This window comes from Parasteatoda tepidariorum, chromosome 10 (assembly GCF_982258835.1).
Source record: "Parasteatoda tepidariorum strain Cologne lab strain chromosome 10, Ptep-v5.0, whole genome shotgun sequence".
In the NCBI taxonomy this organism is placed as follows: Eukaryota; Metazoa; Arthropoda; class Arachnida; order Araneae; family Theridiidae; genus Parasteatoda; species Parasteatoda tepidariorum.
The window spans coordinates 99,251,225-99,272,082 of record NC_141764.1 but is presented as its reverse complement, the minus strand read 5'-3'; the positions used below and the strand labels follow the sequence as shown (position 1 = coordinate 99,272,082).

At 35.1% G+C, this 20,858-nt stretch overlaps 2 protein-coding genes across 2 annotated transcripts; both read right to left on the bottom strand.

Moving 5' to 3' along the window:
* Window positions 1-16,496: 16,496 nt before the first annotated feature.
* On the bottom strand, window positions 16,497-19,093 carry LOC147803152 (uncharacterized). The gene is made up of 3 exons (XM_087152931.1): window positions 18,636-19,093; window positions 17,791-18,425; window positions 16,497-16,531 (listed from the first exon to the last, which is right to left on the bottom strand). Exons 1-3 carry the CDS (start codon window positions 19,091-19,093, stop codon window positions 16,497-16,499), a joined length of 1,128 nt encoding a protein of 375 aa, XP_087009057.1.
* Window positions 19,094-19,530: 437 nt separating this feature from the next.
* LOC147803151 (uncharacterized) lies at window positions 19,531-20,019 on the bottom strand. Its single transcript, XM_087152930.1, has one exon. It carries the CDS (start codon window positions 20,017-20,019, stop codon window positions 19,531-19,533), a length of 489 nt encoding a protein of 162 aa, XP_087009056.1.
* Between the last annotated feature and the right edge of the window lie 839 nt (window positions 20,020-20,858).

The following is a 20,858-nucleotide window of genomic DNA, read 5'->3' as shown; positions in this document are numbered from 1 at the left end:
TATTCTATTGCTTTGAAATTTTTATCATAGACACTTTGATATGTTTTCTATATTTTTAAGTTCATTTGATTAATATAACTAGAAATTTAATTCTTGAAATTTTAAGTTTTTTCTAAATGATTTCTTTTTCATATATATTTTTGCATGCATCCAATCATCCTCCAAACCACTTAAATATATAAAAGTAATCATGAAATTATAATTTCAGTAAAAAAAAATTCAAAACACATGCGACAGGCACTTTTTACATAAAGTAATAATTTCGCAAAATAAAAACATATAATCAGCCATAATTCGAAAAGTTCTAATATTTCTTTCTGAAATTTTGTACATGCACTATTAATATTACTACAAATATTTTGTAAAAATATTTAAGGTTAATAGGATAAAAATTTTGAAGGTCTATTGTCCCCTTAAGGGTCAAAACTTTAGAACGCTCTTGATTTTGAGATAGGGATATTTTTATTTTCGAGAGTAGGTCGTTCATCTTAGCTGCTCCTGATCACGTACCGAAGCTGAGAGTAGGGCGTGATCAGCGATCCCTTACCGGCGTCTCTGTGTCGCATACATGCGGTAGCTGTTATCGCTGCTGATCCTGAGTTCCTGTTACATGTAGTCGCTCCGAATTGAGAGTAGGACGCTACATTGTATTCCAGTTATATGTAATTTGTCCCCAATTGAGAGTAGGGCGTTACATAGTTCTCATTTTCATTTTCTTATATATTTTTTTATTTTGATGTCTCCTCTGGTAAGTATTGACCGATTCGTGGTGGAAACCTAGAGCCCTCCATAGCTTACCGGTGTCAACTAAGCCACGAGTTCTGTGTTTGTTTTTCTTGGTAGATTAGACCAGAGATACGGACCCTCCTCGTGAGTTAGCAATTCCGAAAGGCCCTTTTAAGGGCCATAAAATCATGGCTACTTCCGAGGCTCCTAAGGACGCGGAAATTGTTAGCGATAAAAATAGCGATCAAATTCTCGATAATAATGAGACCCCCAAACCCGCTAATATAATTCCAGGGTTAACTATCGCCAATGCAAACAAAAAAAAAAGCGAAAGCATGGTAAAACAGAACGAACGCAGTCCACCAATGTCGATGACTGCACAATTTTGGACTCGGATTCTCCGACAGACGAAAACCACGAAAACGAATTCTCCGTTATGAACGGTATAACTTCACAGTTCGAAATGGTGATACACCACGCACTATAAATATAAAAAAATGCCGCATCATTTGCCGATAACGGCGAGAAAATAGCCGGAAATTTAGACCAACTTAAGACTAGTTTTTATAATTCCCAACAAGAGCATCGTGCACACAAACACAATGTTGTAGACGAAACCGAGCTTTTTAGCGATTTATCAAACTTAACTGCTCTAAAACTAGACGAATACGCTAGAGATTACCAAGAACAATTCAAGTCTTTTACTTTAGACAACGACAACATTATGGATACAGAGTTTCCAGATACTCTTAATCAAAATAGTAGAGATAATAATCTCCCCAGTTCCAAATCAAAAAGATTCAAGGCCACCCACCCTCGCCCACTTGGGCAGTCCAAAATCACAATGTTGCCCCCGACCCAGAAGACGGTTTTACCGTTCAAAACAAAAAATCAAAAATTCCCCCCATCATTATCAAAGGCAATACTTTTAATTGGAAGTCTTTCAACAACATACTTAAGGACAAACAAATTAAAAACTACACTGGAAAAAATAATGGTGATTATTACACCATAAAAACAGATAACTCTGAAGAACGCTGCCAAATAATAACAGCACTTAAAGAACTAAATGTAGGGCATCACACCTACACCCTACCAGACGAACGCTCATTCAGAGTTGTAATGAAAAATATGCCCAAGGACTATAGTGAAAAGGAAATTTCTGATGAATTAATAGCTCAAAACATTCCAGTTATTAACACTGTTCGAATGTACAGAAGGAATAATGGAGATAAAATCCCCATGACAACAGCTATAATCACTCTTAATAAGGAACTAGATTCTGCAAAGAACATATATAATGTCAGATCTCTATTTAACACGCTAGTGACAATTGAAGAATTTAAAAAATCAAATCGACCCACACAATGCCACAGATGCCAGGAATATTTTCATGAACAAAAACTCTGTAATCACCCGGCTCGTTGCGTTAAGTGTGGTGAAAACCGCCTTACGGCCAACTGCCCAAATCCCGTGAGGAGAAGCCAACATGCTGTCACTGCGGTGGGGAGCACCCCGCCAATTATAGCAAATGTCCCAAATTTGAGCTAAGAGAAACAATAGACCAAGATACAATAATCATGAAAATAATAGAAGATTCCATAATAATACAGTAAAGCCAGGACTTAGCTATGCAAATGCTGCTAAAAACACCAATAACCACTCAGTAAAACTAGATCCAAGCCAACTGCTCTTACAAGCCATTGAAGCAAGCGTGAACCTAACAAAATGTATAAATTTCTTTAAAGATCAAATGACGCTCCCTATGGAAAATCCCCAAGGAAATAATTTACATAATTATGCAGAATAAATCCTTTACACTACTAACAATAGCACTTTGGAACGCAAACAATCTTAAGAATAAACTTCCAGAATTAATAGATTTCATCGCAAGACATACTCCTGACATAATTGTAATCACAGAAACCCATGCAAAACCAAGCAAAATCAAAATACCTAATTATACCACCCACAAAACTGATAGGATACTACGTACAGGCGGCGGGTGCGCCATTCTTACCCACAAAAAATTTAAAACATCAATATACAATCTGAGCACCTGTAACTATAGAGAGGAAACGTCAATACTACTTCAACTAAATAATAAAAAATATATTAAAATATCTGCAGTTTATAATCCTCCAGCAAACGAATTTGACGACAACTTCTTCAAAAACTTATTCCCCCACCCCCAACATCGATACAATCGCTTTGGGCGACTTTAATGCAGAACATTCCATTTGGGGATGTAGAAAAGAATACAAAATTGGTAAACAAATGCATGAGCTTACTAAAAAATATGGACTAACGGTTTATGCACCAGACAAACCTACTTTTATACACCACTGCGGCCTTCACCCCCCTGATATTCTAGATATCATGATAACAAACATTCCTACACCTTTTGCTATTGATGTATTATATGAACTAAGCAGCGATCATTGGCCAATATGGATTACCAGAAGCTATTCCATAATATCCTGCATCTCTCTAAAAATAATGATGATAGCAATACCCTCAATAACCCAAATGATATTGACCTCGCAATTGAAGATCTTACAAAGTCACTTTCGATGGCCCTTTAAGGGGCAACTGTTACCTTTCCAGCAAGCCTTGACAACTATAAACTCCTCAGCCACATCAGAAAAATCATTAAAGAGAAAAACAAAATAAGGAAAAAATTTCAACAAAACCTTAATCCTGAACTTAAAAGACAAATAAATAGGATGAACAAAGATATTAAAATATTATGTAATGAGCACAGAAATAATGAATGGGATGATAAACTAAGGAAACTTAATAATACGGACAATTCTATATGAAAAATGACAAAATCTCTTAGGAGAACACCAAGTACTAATATGCCCTTAAAAGGGCCAGCAGGTCCAGTCTATACAATAGACCAGGGGTCTCCAAAATTTCCAGCCTTAGGGCCATACTGATTACTCCAGTAAGTTCCGAGGACCAAAACCATATTATCATTGTTGCCGGTGGTAAAAAGTGAAATAGTCCACTGATGAAAAAAAAAGTTCGAGAAAGTACGCAACGTTTAAAAAAGGCTGCAAATCGGACTAAAGTCCGCAAAACGGCAACACTGTATATTATTAATTTTCCTGTCATTATCTGTAATTTCTAGATTAGTCGTAGAGTACGAGCCATGAGGAAGAACGTGACACGACATCTGGTGGACACAAGCGGAAATAGGTAGTACCTTCTATCGCTAACAGATGGCGCTAATAGCACGTACAGAATAATCTCGTTGGTTCAAGAAAGTTCTGGTGTCTTCCACTCACTTCTAGATGCTATTACAAAACACTTTCAAAACAAACAAGGGTAAACCTTTTACTACAATTTTCCCTCACTCCTGAGCTCTGATCAAAACTTTCCTTGATTATTTACAATTCTCATTTATTTACTTGCTATTTAATATTTTTATCACTTTTTGGCTGATTCGCCGCCAGGGCGACATCAACGCCACCGCTATTTCTAGCCACATCCTCTTTTGGGAGTGGCCTAGCTTTCTTCCTTTCTTGGCCGTCAAGTTGCGCCACCACTGAGTAACTAAATTTCTTATTTTTACTATTCACTACCTAATTGTTATCACACTTTTTGCGTGTTGTTTAAACTTTGTTTAAACATTTTTCACTCCTCTTTTACATGTTATATTCACTCATTTTTTATGTTATTTAACATAAATCAATATGTAATTTTACCTCACCCCCCTTAGTGTTATTTTTCTTGCACTACTGTTAAGCTGAACTAATTTTTGTGTCATGTTATCTTCATTTGTCATTATCGAGGATTAAGGGTCGGAGGACCCAGGTACCTCAATAAAATTAGGCAAGATGCCACAATGACTTATAGATGGCAGTAATTGGAATATATACATTTTTCCCTACTCAGCACTGGCGCGAGAAGGTTCTTTTAGATTTTGATCCTGTGATTTTGCGATAGTCGGTACCATCCGGGCCGGCAACTGATTTGCAACCGTGCCAACCAGCACATTGGATTACTTCCTACAAAAAAGGTCTTTTTCAAGACCATCAACCAATCTCATCACTGTCCTCTTCAAGGCATTCAACTCATATACAAACGTATGTTTGATTTTTTTTATACTATTCGATTGCTCAATTATTTAATTACTTGTTTATAATTTATATCTAAGCTATCACGGAGAAACTTTCCGCCACACGGCTCTTGCCGTCGAAGGCCCACTGGGCGCTGGCGTGACTGTTATCCAGGAGGCTAGGCCTATTTAACGGCGCAGAATAACTGCCCTTACTTGTGATTAGCTCCACGATCACTCATTATTTTCACTCTCAACCCCATTTAATCGTATTGCAATGTGGCCAATCTTATCCCCAATGAGCAATCGAAAGATTACTTTGGAGCAAACTCTCGTAGAGAGAAATATTTAAACGAGATAGCGGAAATACAGCCGCAAATAGAGAGGCTCAGAAAAGAAGAGCAATGCCTATATATCAAATAGAGCAACTACAAGATAAGCGTGAATTTCTGCTTAACCTCATAAGCTGCACGAATAACATCCCTGAAAAAACAAATCCCAAGAAAAATGAAAAACCTAAGCTAACACTGGGATTTTGCGACGACTTAAATTTGAGCAAAGCAGATAAAAACAATATGGCGCCTGAAATGACGCCACAAGAATCAAATGCAACTCCCACGGGAGAAGATTTTACCATAATTACAAAAGGGCCTAAACCCAAAACCCCTACTAAAATTGAAGCAATTACTACCTCAAATAAATTCAGTAAATTGAAAGAAATTAATCTAGTTGGATTTAATGTGGAGAAAACACATAATTCAGCATTAAATCGAAATACTACAAAAAATAGAGTCCCAACCAATCAAATCGCAGAAACACCGAAAGGAGCACACGTCATAAGCCCTGGATCCTCACCCCTAATACCAAGGCAAGTGATTATTAATACTTTGCCAGAAAGAATCTCAAAACCAAATCGAAGGTTATCGGGTGATTTTAACTCAATTTCCAAAAAATTAAATGACAAAAACAGCGATAATGAATACGAAACTGAATTCCCATCCATTAATAACAATATCGAAGATCCAGAAATGGACACAAACTCGAGCATAAATGGCGGCCTCCCATTGGCTGAAATAAACCCACCATATCAACCAATGGATAACAGTCAACGAAATCCGAATTATCAAGAAGACAATTATAATGAAAATATTAAGAAACAATTACCTAAAACTAAGACGCCCCAATAATAATTAAAGACAATAGTGTCACCTGGAGTGACATTAATGAAACACTCAGAATGAAAAACATCAAAGAATTTCATGGGCGTACACACTATGATATAATAAAAATATACCCCTATGACAACGAAACATGTCGAAAAATCATTGATTTCCTCATACTCAAAAACATTAAATATCACTCTTTCATTATTCCGGAAGACAAACAAATGAGGGTGATAATCAGGGGATTACCCATTAATGCAGATACAAATAATATAAAGGAAGAACTAATGGATCCCTACAATCTAAACGTCCTGAGCATCTCACAAATGACCAGTCGCCGCAATGGCATCAAAACACCCATACCCCTATATCTTATTACACTACATATCTGTGAAAATTCAAAAAATATATACAATATTACACTTATCGATAACTTAAGTGGCATAAAAGTAGAAAAGTATAGGGGACCAGGCCCAAAACAATGCCACAGATGCCAGCAGTTTTTCCACTCGGCAAATTACTGCAGACATGACGTTAAATGCCTAAAATGTGCAAGGGATCATTTAACTAGTCAATGCTTGAAGCCCTCAGACACTAAAGCTACGTGTGCTCTCTGTAACGGAGAGCAAACAGCTAATTATAGTCAGCGCCCAAAACGGCCTAAAATAAATAATCAAAGCAACAACAATCACAACAGAAGACCCCAATTTTATCCGTCTAGAACAATATTCGGAAAATCCTATGCAGATACTCTAAGAAACAACGACAATAATCCAGATACTATAAGCAATAGCCTTAAAGAAACAATTAATGAAGCAAAATCATAATGGTACAATTTAATTCTCTATTAGAATGCATAAAAGACCTTGGACTAATGAACATCATAAATACAGCATTAAACAGTAAAAATATCAATAATGCTTAATCCACCAATAGTCAATAAATCCCTCACATTAACCCTCTGGAATGCAGACGGTATCAAATACAAAACTGATGAATTAAAAAACTTTTTGCTGGAATACGACCCAGATATCTGCTTTCTCTCTGAAACTCACCTAACTCCACAGATTACCTTAATATCAGCAACTATAACACTTTTCGGTGTGATAGACTTTCACATAAAGGCGGCGGGGCCGCGATATTAACCAAAAGATATCTCAACGCTACACTTCTTTACACTGATAACAACAATGGCTTTGAGCTTGTTACTGTTATTCTCAGTATTAATAATAAAAAATTTAAAATCACATCAATCTACAACCCTCCTAATAACACCCTTAATCAACAAAATATAGACTCCATTTTTAATGACAATATCGACACCATTGTCGGGGGCGACTTCAATAGCAAAAACTCAATCTGGGGGTGTCGTAATAACAATCATAATGGCATAGCATTAAATAAAATAATAAACAAGAACAATTTAAAAGTAGTGGCACCCACTCAACCAACTTATTATCCATGCTTCACAGGCCATAGACCAGATATACTGGATTTCTTTATCACGAACTGTAACCATTCCCTTTGTGCACTATCTCTCCCTTTGTGCACAATCCCTCTGTGCAGATGTCATTAACGATCTATCCTCTGATCATTTGCTAGTTTTCGCCACCTTCGAACAAAATATTATTCAAAAGCCACATAATATCTAACTGGCAAAACTAAACACAGTTTTTGGAAAATTCTAACTTTACCCACCATGGGTTGATCTTACAACTTGTGTTTTAAACGTTTTTAATAATTTGAAAAAATCCGAGACGAGCCCAACAATTTTTAGCCAAATGTTTTACGAACATCGTCATCAATATATGGATTTTACACCTGTTTATAGAGATGGATCGAAACATGATAACCATGTTGGTTGTGGTGTTGTTTTCGAAAGCTCTAATATTTCTGAAAAATTTCTTCACTAAACTTCAATTCTCACTGCAGAATGCTATGCTATTTTGCTAGCACTTAATTTTATTTCAAACCAAACAAAAAATAAATGGATAATTTATACTGATTCTCGTAGCTTTATATCTAGTGTTCCTTACGTCGGAAAAAAATCCCATAATTCAAAAAATACAAAGCCACTTTATGAAAATGCAAGTCCGAGGGTTCAGCATATATTTTTGTTGGATACCGTCACATGTCGGCATTCTAGGAAATGACCGTGCTGATATCATAGCTAAAACTACTCATAACCTAAACAGTAATCTCTTGACTTGCTTAGACCTGAAACACATTTTTAAAACTTCAGTTCATCAGGCCTGGAAAAATCATTGGAATACGCAAAATAATAATAAATTATATGAAATTTACCCTAATCTTGATAATTGTAAGACATTAGCTGTTGATCGCAAAACCCAGACTATTATAAATAGACTACGTATCGGTCATACTCGTTTCACGCATATGCATTTACTGAAAGCCGAACGTGCACCCAGCTGTACTCTATGTCAAGTTAACATTTCAATTAAACACATATTGACTGACTGCAAAGCAGACGATTCAAATATTTGAGGAAGAAACTTTTTGGCAGATTTTATCCCGATCTTTCATCCCTACTTAGTGACCCTATACATCACAATCTCATCAAAACAATAAAACTGTATTCATTGATATAAGTAAAAGTGCAATTTTTTTTACCTAGTGACTGGCGCAGTATAGCCACTTCTGGCTCTTGTGCCATTAAACTTTAACCAACCAACCAACCAACCCAAAACTGGAGTGGCCTATTTTCCGCTATGGAAAGTGGCATTATACTTGATGGCTCCCTCAATAGCATGGATACGTATGGAGTGAAGTGCTCAAAAATGATTGGAGATAGCAATGTGCATAAAAAAATTCTAAATTCTCTTCCATACGGCAATTTTATGGCAGAGAAAATGGAATGCAAAAATCAACTCATTAGAAATGTTTGCAGTGAACTTATAGATTTATCAAAAAAAAAAAAAAAACGCTAGCTTCAAAATATAATTTCGGAAACTTCTAGGTGCATAATTATTTAGAATGCGGCAACGATATAGTTTACGTCCAACCACCATAGAAAAGCAGAAATTCGAAAAATGAAAGAGCTCAAAACTGACATTAATACAATCTCTTACCATATTTTTGGAAAACGTAACAAATGCAAAGAATACCTTTGAAATCCGAAAAAGATGCATAAAAGTAGGGAGAACATAAGATGCGAAATGATGAAAGAGAAATGAATAAGAAGTGGAGGAAGGCGTGCAAAACTACGTTGAAGAAATGAAGCAGGATGGGATTTTTTTTTCGAACCAATGGAAATTTTAGACAACTTATATTCACATGCTAAAAGTTTATTATATAACGCCAACAACAACTTAGCAGAGTCGCTGAATTCTATAGTTGCTAAAAAATACCGATGAGAAAAGGATTAACTATAGTTTGAGGAATTCTTATTCCATGAGGTGTAATGCAGCAGTTTCATCTTTTAATTCGATACGGAAATAAGTAAGCCCTTTACAGACGTTCATTTAAATGCAGACCCAATAAATTATGCAAGAAATTAGACCGTAAGGTGGATAAGAGGAAATGTGTGAGAAAGATAAAGCAGAAAGATATTAGAGCGAAAAAACGTAAGTTGGATCTGAATGTTGAAGATATCAGCTTTATCCTCTTTGCTACCAAAACCAGATAGGATTCAAGAAGAGTTTGATTCTAAAAAATCTAGAATTTTGAATTTATTTAAGTAAGAGTTCAAAGAGTGTAAAGATGCATTAAAACACTTTCAGGCTATACATGATAAAGAAGCCCACAAAATATTGAAACATGTTTGCACTAGATGGCTCTCTTTAGGTCGTAGTTTATCAAGACTAATGAAGCAGTGGGATCCCTTTGTGAATTTTTTAAAGAGTCAGTGAAAGCTCAGTCCAAGACAGTGTCGGTCTCTTTGAGCACCTATCAAATTCCGAAAAAATCACACACCGACTTGAGTGTCAGTAATACGAGTACACCCAAGGTGAAATCCATGACCACTAAGAGAGAAAACACAGATGAAGGTTCTTCAAGTAATAAACAACCTAAATTTGGTTCACGTGAATATTCTAAAATTCTAAGCAGGGAAGAAAATTTTTCTATGTTTCTTTCTTCTTCTGAAAATAAGACATACAGTTTATTTATCCTCAATAGTGTAACAATATTTGAAAAGACAAATGTTTTGTTTGCAGTCTGATTCTCCTTACATACATAAATTAAGAGACATATACTTCCAATTATTAAAGGAATTATTTAGCAAGTTTTTAAAACCCTCTGCAATTAAAGATCAAGATTTAATTAAAGTTAAATATCATGAGAAAGAAAACCATAAAGAATTATCAGAAATGTTGTAAGCGGTGCAACTGCTAAAGAAGTATCGAAATTTTAATGCTGAACGGAGGAGGAAATTTTTCCATAATTGTGTGAATTATTTTACTGCAACCTGTGACTATATCATGAACAAATTTCCCTTGAATGATGAGGTTTTAATAAATGCTGCTAAATAGTGGATGACTTAGCCAGAATTGAATCTACAAGATTTTCTAATGTTCAATTTTTTTGGATTAATTAAAACTGTAGAAACAACAGTTGATGAACTTCAGAATCAATTTTGTTCCTTTCAACTGGAAGATATAAGTGAAATTGTAAGTAATGACAAGCGTATGGATGCACAATGGGCTGATATAATGCAAATCAAAGAAGCCAATGGACAATTTAAATATAAGCAACTTGCCAAGATTGTTTTATCAATCTTAATTATTCCACATAGTAATGCGAATATTTAGTGTTGTTAAAAAAAATCTAAAATTTCGCTCGACAATGACGAATAAAACTTTGGAAAATTTGTTGGTAGTTAAAACACACAATTCAAAGCAGTGTTAAGAGAGAAAATTTTCAACAGATGCATTGAAAAAGGCAACTGTTGCTTTTCTTGCAAAATCTTGAATTTGTTTTATACAAAAATGCTTTGAATTGTGCGTTTTACGATTATTAGCTATTATTAAGTTTTCAATTTTTTCTGCTTTTATTTGTCAATAAAATATAACATTTCTGAGCTTTTTGCTCTTCAATAATAATTACTTCCTGGTTTAAAATAGACTTAAAAAACTTAAAATTTAGTGTTGAATTCAACGTTCACTAATTGAGTAAATGCTTTAGCTAAATATTGGTTGTTCGTTTTTTTACACGTTGAGATTTTTTGAAGCTGGCAGCTATGCAAATATATAAAATAACATTTTAATTGTACCCTCAGGAAAACTTTTAAATGAAAATTAATTGTCCCCCGATTAGTAAAGCCATTCAGTACTTTAAATTTTAAGTAATATATGATCTCAAATCTTAGATGTAATGACTATACACGCTATATATTACATAGCTACGTGAGTGAAAGATAATGTAAAATGTTATACAGGTTGTATTATTCATTTACTCTTGGGGACTCGTAGAAAGGAGATTGAAAGCCCTAGAACAATTTATATAAAATTAAAACACCTATATATTAATATTTATAATATAAGTCTATTTCTAGAGCAGAGTGAATGTTTAAAAGCGTTACTAATATGAAGGAATAAAAAATAGTGTCATACATTATTTTAAATGTAATTGGATTATACCAATATTTGGAATGATGACTTAAACGAAATATGAATGGTGTAAAAATATTAAAGTGAATAAGATAAGTAACAGGGAATTATACCTGTTTTATACACGCAAAATGGAGAGAAAAAAAGGTGATGAGTGTCAATGCGTAATAAACTTTGGGCAAACCCTTTAAATATTGAGTTTTGCCAAAAAATGTTACCCCGAAATACATTGGCCCTTAGCCACAGTCACTTACTTCCTTTTCTCCAACTCAGTTTCTACAATTCGAGTTGACGTCTAGCGTTGAAACGGCCTTAAGTATATGGATACTTTTAACCCTAACGAAAAATCTAATTTATTCGGATGTTACACGGTTCAAGTTCTTGAATCCGAGAAATTGGAAGAATTTCTCTGTCCAAGAGGTTGGATGATTCGTTGATACTATCCAAGTTCTTGAATGTCACTGATTGGTCGGATTAAAAACCTGCGCTGCGCTTAGCTCATGTTTTGACTTTTTTTTTACGAGTTAACAAGAAAAGCTTTTGAAGCCGTTGAAGTCGCTAGTACTAATAATATAAAATTATAATATTACTTATATTTATTGTATAGAATGAGTGACGAGACAATTGCAGTTTCCGATACAATTCTGGTTGTTGTAGCGGCTTCAGCTACGAGAAAAAAAAAGATCAAAATGGTCTAGAGCAGTGGTTCCCAACCTTTTTTGAACCATGCCCCACCTAAGTTTTCTAAAATTCTTATGCCCCCCCCCCTATGTGACATATACATAATTTTTAATATTAAAAAATCGAATTGTTCAATTAAGAAACTTAGGAAATTGTTAGCGAAACAAAGTAAGTAAATTTTCAGAACATAGAATGAAAAACTAAAATTCTATTTCGAAATAATTTTAATAAAGATTTTTCTATAATAAATATAGTGAGATTCTTGCCCTTGATACTTGCTGCACGTAGATTTTATCTTAGGTTCCAATTTGGTTAGCTTCAGTCTCTAGTCTTATTTAATATATTCAGCTTTTCAAAGATATTGGCTAAATAACTCACAAATGCTTTACCATCGACTGTAAACAGATACTTCATTTCAGGTTTGTCCCTTAAAAAATCCCTAAGTCACATAATATTTATTGACCGCAATTATTTAAGAATTTGCTTTTTTCTTTCGATTTTGTCATCGAAATCTTGCATTGCATTTAAATGGCCCAGAGCAAAAGGTTTAAACTCATGTCTAGTCCATTTTTGAATTGCCCCCCTTTACAATCAAATTGCCCCCCGGTGGGGCGTGGGCCCCACGTTGGGAAACACTGGTCTAGAGAGTGGTTGTTACGTCGTAACGAAATGGTTGCATATCCTTCTTTGATGGCTAGACTAAAATGAGAGGATCCGGGCGCCTTCAGAAATTTTGTCCGGATGGATGAAGAGAGTTTTCCTTTCTTGTTTTCTCTAAACCGAACACTGTCATGAGATAGTATTTCTGTTGCTGAGAGATTAGCCGTGACGCTTCGATATTTAGCATCAGGCAAGTATCGACAGAATTTTTTTTTATTAAATTGCGCACCAATTTGATTAATCCAAAAAAATTATTCTGAATTCTGTTGAAATTAAAATAGTGTATATTGTGTAGATTATTCAACTATTTTAAAGCTTTGAGCGCGATAGAGAATATTTCTGATGAGGTATCTACGCCAAGATAATCGCCAAGTTTTGGCAATTTCCAGGCTGTGTCCCAAAAACCGCCAAACAAAAAGAAGTACAGTAGAACTCCAATTATCCTAATCGCTTTCAGAATTCCTATGGAAATATAGTAAAAAGGTAAGTTTCTCTTTTTTTTTCTTTTTTTATATGAATAAAATAAAATGTTAGTAAAGCCAAGGAAAGATTTATGCAGAGAAAGTTTACAGGATAGAACAAAGATAAATAAGAAGAATAATAAAGGAGGGGGAATCCAGTGACAAAAGAGCACATGGGAGACCGTATGAATAAGGATGTTAGTTGTGGAATGTTATCTTAGGAATGTTGTTTGTTGAGAAAGAAATGTGAACACTAGACCCCCTGGTCAGCTTGCTTGTGCCAGTTGGCGCTAGTCAGTTCGCCCAGTGGATTTGGGGGGAGGGAGAAGTCAAGGAAGCAATTAAAATGAGACTTTTTGCATTTTGATTGCATTGATTGTTGGGAAAGTCGAAATTCCTGAGGGGTCGAAGGAAAAATCGATGTTGAATGCAAAACACGTGGATAGTCGGCTTTTTATTGGATGTGGTCCTTCACCGGGTGGGCGGTACAGCCTATTCACCACTGTTTGTTTTGAGTCAGTCTGGTCTGTTATTGCGACTGTGTCGGTATACTCGCACGCTATATGTTGTTTTATTTTTTAGTTCACTCCGGCATTTAATATGGCTTCTAAACGATTGATAGATTGAATGTGGGGTTTAGTGGCACAAGGTCCAAAAAAGGACATACTGCGCCAAACACACGGTTTTAAAAACAGATTAAGAGGTTAAGTAAAGCACACGTATAAAATCAGATAAGATAGTGAAAATTCTAAAACAATGTTGTAAAGTTACATACATTAAAATCAATAAAACTGCATGTCAATAAAACGGTAAATTTACTAAAACACTAAATAGTATAAAAACAATTATATACAACTTAAAATTCCAATAGCGCGTAAAAATGCAAAGCTGTTAGGATGGTGATTTTTATCTAACAAGTCTTTGATATATAAAATCGTGCTTCCAAAGAAGGTAAGGCGTTGTTGGTTAAAACATGGGCAAACGATTAAAATATGATGAATTGAAGGTGAAACGTTACAAGTATCGCATCGAGGAGGCGGTTCTCCGAACAGCAAGTGAAGATAAGTCAGCCGAGTATGTCCTATACGTAGACGGGTGAGCTTGACATCTGCTCCGCGCAATTCCAACACAGGCCAAGGTTCTAGCGTGGATTTAATTGTGTGCAGTTTATTTTCAATTTGTAAATCTCAGTGTTGTTGCCACAAGGACATAGTAAACTGTCGTATGTAATTCTTCATGTCAGAAATTGGGACTGATAGTGTTAATGGAGTTGCAGCAGAGTCAGCCATGTCATTACCTGAAATACCAACATGGCTGGGAATCCAACAAAATAAAATGTTAAAACCACTTTTGTGAAGACTAACTAACAGATGTTTAATGATACGTAAAATAGGGTGAGCTTCGTTGCTTACATGATTATTCAGCTGATGTAAAACACTTTGGCTGTCAGAGTAAATGCAAAACTTTCGTGTGGCCAGTGATGAGATAAGTCGTAGAGCTATGAGAATGGCCAGCTTCTAAACGAAAACGTGTTGTGTTTTCCTTAGCAGATAAGCTAAAAATCATAGAACAGTCAGATAAACGAGTTATGGGCAAACAGTTGGCCGAGATATATGGTGTTGGACAAGCTACAATTTCTGACATTATAAAGAGAAAATTTACTCAAATAAATTTTGTGTCAGTTCTTGAAAATGAGGATGGATGTTCATCGAGAAAATCAATGAAGGCCGCCACAAACAAAGATTTGGAAAGTGCCGTTTTTATGTGGTTTTTACAACAACGTTCTTTAGGGAACCCAATTTCAGGTCCCATTCTTTGTGGAAAAGCTAAGATCTTAGCTGAAAAGCTGGGTTATTTATCTTTCAAAGCAAGTAACGGCTGGCTAAGGAATTTTAAGTCTAGGCACGGTATTCGTGAACTAGATTTAAGTGGTGAAAAGTTATCTGAAGACACCAAAGCTGCTGAAGAGTTTACTGAAAAATTTAAAGTTATAACAGCCTCTTACGATTCCGACTTCTTATACAATGCCGATGATACTGGTCTAATATGGAAAGCTTTACCCAAAACCACTTTAGCCTCTAAAGAGTGTGCAGTGCTTCAGGGCATAAAGCTAGTATAGACCGCGTTACTGTGCTTAACGGCGCGAACTCTACTGGGAGCCATAAAATACCCCTTCTGTTAATAGGGAAGTCAAAACGCTCAAGAGCATTTAAAAATGTTAAAAAACGTCCACTATTTTATAAAAACCAATGCAAAGCTTGGATGACTGCAGCACTGTTTACAGAGTGGTACGATGAAATTTTCATTCTTGAAGTGAAAAAACGCCAAAAATCTCTTGGAAAAGAAGGAAGTCCTGTGCTTCTGATTGTTGATAATGCACCAACTCATCCCACAGAAGAATTGTTGGAAAAAGGAAATGGCCAATTTAAAACAATCTTTTTGCCACCAAACGTAACAAACTTGTTGCAGCCAATGGACCAATCTGTTATTGAAACAATGAAGCGTCTTTACCGAAGACAACTTTTAAGGAAGCTGTTAGTAGTAGGAAAGGATGAAGAAGGTGTGTTGGATAACCACAAAAAGATAAATTTGCAAGATTGCGTGTACATGGTTGCGGAAGCTTGGAATTTAGTTAAAGATGTCTCATTAAGACGTGCATGGAACAAGTTAAAGGGCCGGGTGGCCAATAACATAAAAAAAACGAATTTTAAATTTTGGTTTTATATGAAACTATGTACTGTGAGCTATCCATCCATATTTTTGTTTTTAAAAAATTTTAATTTTAACCCTGAAAAAATGAAATAAAAAAAGTAAACAAAAGAGCCACGCCCCCTTTGACAGTTTTCGTTATCGTTGAAAGCGAAACTTCTCTCCTCTGATTCTTATTTCTCATTCTTACTGCTTAAATTTAAGGCAGTATGATTCTTAGAAGCTATAACCTTGTATATTAATCAAAATAAGCTTTAATTACTGATCGATCTATTAAAATCTTGTTTCGTCTTGAAGCAATCTGTTTAGACCACGCTGCTATTCTATCAGCGTGTTTTAATAACGATTTCTTTTTTATTTTATAGCTGTTATTTAGTTTAGTTTAAGTTGTTAAATTATTAATTTTGCTAGTGATACATTTTCGTCCAATATGCCTAGAACGAAAAAATTTGGTAAAAGGAAATCACATCCAAACCAGCATAGTTTGGACAGAAGTGCCTGAAACAGTGTACGAAAATGAAAGTTCTTCGAAAATAAAACTTTCTAGAGGAGTTTCATTCAGAGATAGAGGAAACAACTCGGAAGAAAATTTATTTCAATATCATTGTAAATTTGAAAATCATTTCCAATTTGATAAATTCTTTTGTCAAATGTAAATTTTGCAATAATACAGAGTGTATAACCGTATGCCAAGAAACTAATTCCGGAAAAGGCCTGGCAGTAAATATCGCACTAAAATGTAAGTTTTGTGAAAATGCAGCTAGTGCAATGTCGTCAAAAGTAAATTCTAATTTTTACGATATCAATGTAAGAGCTGTGTATGGTTTTCGCTGCATTGGGAAAGGGTGTAGTATTTATTTATATTTCAAGCCTGTGGGGTTGCGTTGTTCAATAGTAATAGCCTGTCCGTTGAAATTGTAGTAATTTTCCAAATTTTCCTTTTTTATATATTTATTAAACAGAACAACAGGAACACTAAACATAAACACAAATAAACATAAATATTTTCTGATTGTCATTATACATTCAAATCGGATTTTTTCGATCCCACGAGATGTTTATCCCGCCAGTACAAGATTCATTCCTCGGTACAGAATTCTCCCTCGGTTAGGGAAGACGCCTAGTAGAAATCCCTTTTGTGGGGATTTAACCTTATACGTGGCTTGAGTTGCCTCATCCTCCCGCCCCGAAAGAGAGTTCAAAAACAATTTACAAATAGAATTTAAAACTATACTAATACTAATTCTACATTAAACTACTAAATTAACAATTCCCGACATAAATAATGAATCATACAAAAATTTATGAAAACAATATCAGCAAAAACCCATAAATTCGAATTAGAATAAAAACAGTCACTTATTCAAAATCAACTTGTAATTTGTTACTCACTCATTTGATGCAATTTCTAAATTATACAATAACTGTACTGGGCGTTTTATGACCCCTGAAGACGTTTTCACAGAGACTGATCTTACCTTGCCATCTCGACCCTAACTTCCAAATAACCCTAACTTCCAAACTAATTCTTCCTAACTTCCAAAGTTGTCTTGGTATTTTCTCGTCACCTATTAAAACTATATCATTTACATTAAATTCAATGTTAACATTTACATGTTTGTTGAAATTTGCACCTTTTAACAGAAGAAGATATTCCTTTTTCCACCTTTTCCAAAAATTATTTAGAATCTTTTCCCTATACAAAAATCTTTTTATCAAATCCCTTTTACCTTTAAATAATTCAAAATTTGCATTACCTGACCAATTAGTTAAAGCTGTTAATCTTCTTCCAGTTAAAAAGTTAGCAGGAGTGAGAGGGAATGGTTCATTAGGTTCATTATAAACATACGTTAATGGACGCGAATTAATTATAGCTTCAATTTCTGCCAAAATAGTTTGCAATTCTTCAAATAAAACAAATGATTTCCCTAAAATTTTCTTTAATGCGATTTTTGTTATTCGAACCATTCTCTCCCAGTATCCTCCCCACCATGCAGCACGTTCAACGATGTACTGCCACTCTATACCCCTTTTTCTAAAATAGTTCTGAACTTCGAGTTCATTAATGTTCATGTATAGTCTCTTGAGTTCAATGTCAGCACTTTTAAAAGTTAAAGCATTATCAGAATTTACAATCCGGCAAATGCCTCTTCTGGAGATAAATCGTCTGAATGACAAAAGAAAATGTTCTGTACTTAAATTCGACACAACTTCTAGGTGTACTGCTCGAGTTACAGCACATGTAAATAATGCGATGTAAATTTTATCATGGTCCTTTGAGTACACAGGACCAGCAAAGTCGATGCCTACAACTTCAAATGGGTTGGCTTCACAAGTTCTATTTGCAGGTAATGGAGCAACTACCTGAATTCCATGTTTAACTTTAAATCGTCTACACTTAAAGCACTTATTCAAACAAGTTTTTACAGTTTGCTTGCCTCGGATTATCCAAAATCGTTCTCTCAATTGTGTAAGTGTATCCGAAACACCAGAGTGACACAAGTTTTTATGTTCTTTAAATATTAAGAGTTCTGTAAATTTTGTCTTATTTGGGATGATAATTGGGTGCTTTGATTGAACATCGAAATCTGAATTTTGTAACCTTCCTTTTAAGGCTATTAAATCATCAGCTGACAAAATTGGATTTAAATCGTATAATTTCGAATTTGGATGTATGGGACTATTGTTTTTTAAATCCAGGTATTCCTTTTCAAATTCAATTCGTTGCACAACTTTAATCCAGTAAGTTTCCGCGTTGGTTAATTCACTCGCTGTGATTGCTCCTATTCTCTTTTCGTGCGCTGCCTTACAGTTATGAATGAAACGAAATATGTATCCTGTAATTCTGAAAACTTTGTTTAGGTCACTATAATTATCAAGATTCAGTAACGGCTGAATAGATACAGTTTTTAAATGTAAAGTTACAACTTTTTGTCTCTCTCCTACAACGTTATGCAAGTCAGGAGAAGAGGCGCTTTCATCGTATGGGATATTCCTTTCTTTTAGCCATGGAGGTCCCGATAACCAAACAGTATCGTTTAAAAGAGCTTGTGCATTCATTCCTCGTGTAAGTTTATCTGCAGGGTTATCTTTTCCGCTACAATGACGCCAATGATCCGGATTGGTTTTTTCCTTTAATTCTATCACTCTGTTTCTAACAAACTGCCTCCAATCATCGGATTGACCCTTGATCCAGTGTAGGCAAATTGTAGAATCTGTCCAGTAAAATATTCTTTTCTCATTTAACTTAAAGAGAAAGTGTCTTTAAGATAACTTCCAATTCTTGCGGAAATTAATGCTCCCATCAGCTCTAACCTCTGTAAAGTAAGCTTCTTTAAAGGGGCTAGGCGAGATTTAGGCATTATAAAGCTCGTAATATTCTTCATCCGGAAATAAGCTACAGCTCCATAACATTTAGGACTTGCATCGGAAAAAATATGAATCTCTAATGACTCCCAATCCAGTTCTTCGAAATATTGCCTAGGTATTTCCAAGTTTCAAATTATCTTTAATTCGTTATACCAATCAATAAATGTGTCCTTTATTTCAGTGGGAATACACTCATCCCATGAAATGCCTTTTTCCCAAATCTGTTGTAACAAAAGCTTTATTCTAATACTGAAGGGGTTCATTAGTCCAATGGGATCAAAAAGCATACCGCCTGCTGCCAAGGTAATTCGTTTAGTTATCGCCTTGCACAATCTCAGCTTTTCAAACTGTCGAATGTCGAATCTAATGTTGTCCTCAATATTGTTCCAGATAAGTCCCAAAATCTTTAAAGGTACGCCTAGTTCTTGAGATGTTTCTCGGCAATCTATGAAAGCTTGTTTCCATGCCTCGCCAAGAATCGGAGAATTTGTTGTCCATCTACGTAGATTCATGCTAGCTTGTCCAAGAATGAATATCATCTCCTTACTCAAACGAAAGGCATCCTGCACGTCAGAAGTTCCGTCGATCATATCATCTACATAGAGTTCATGGAGCATTTCACACGCTTCACCATAGTCTTTGCGATATTTCTCTATGTGTAATCTTATTGTTGCTGACAACAAGAATGAACTACAATTAACTCCAAATGTAACCCTTTTGTATCGAAGAGTTTGGATATTATGATTGTTGAGATCGAGATTAGGACCCTTTTCTTTTATCCACAAAAATTTTAAAAATTCTCTATCTTGTTCTGCGATCCCTACTTCCAAATATGCACGCTGAATGTCAGCGCAAATTGCAAATTTGTGCAATCTGAACCTCAAAATAATTTTTAGTAAATCCGGACCGCAATCTAAACAATCGTTTAATGACAATTCCCCTTTACCCTTTGAAGATTCATCGAAGACTACCCTAACCTTTGTACTGTCCTTTTGTTTGCGTACCAGAGATGCCAACTTGCTCCGGACAGCAAATATATATTTTAAAGTGGTAGTTTATCAATTGTGATTCTTCGTTTAATAAATTCAATTAAGTAGATTTTTGTCCACCACTATTTCTAAATAATTCGAAGGCTTATATAATTCACCACTTTATAGTAGTTTGTCATGCTATACCATTTAAAAAGCATTTTTCTGCCTGAGATATCAATCATTGAATTAGCTAGAGGGCGGACCTGCATAGTTTCGCTCTCGTTTCTTAATCATGATAACGAACGCATCAGATGTTAGTGCTACTACACAAGCAAATGATGGAAAAAAAATTCCAGCTGATGATGCTTCAGTACGTATCAAGAGCCTCGAAAACTCGATTATGATTTTACGGGGTTCAAGACCATGCACAGATGAAATCGATCCAAACCAGGAAGCCATTAACGCCCTGGAACTCCAAATCTATC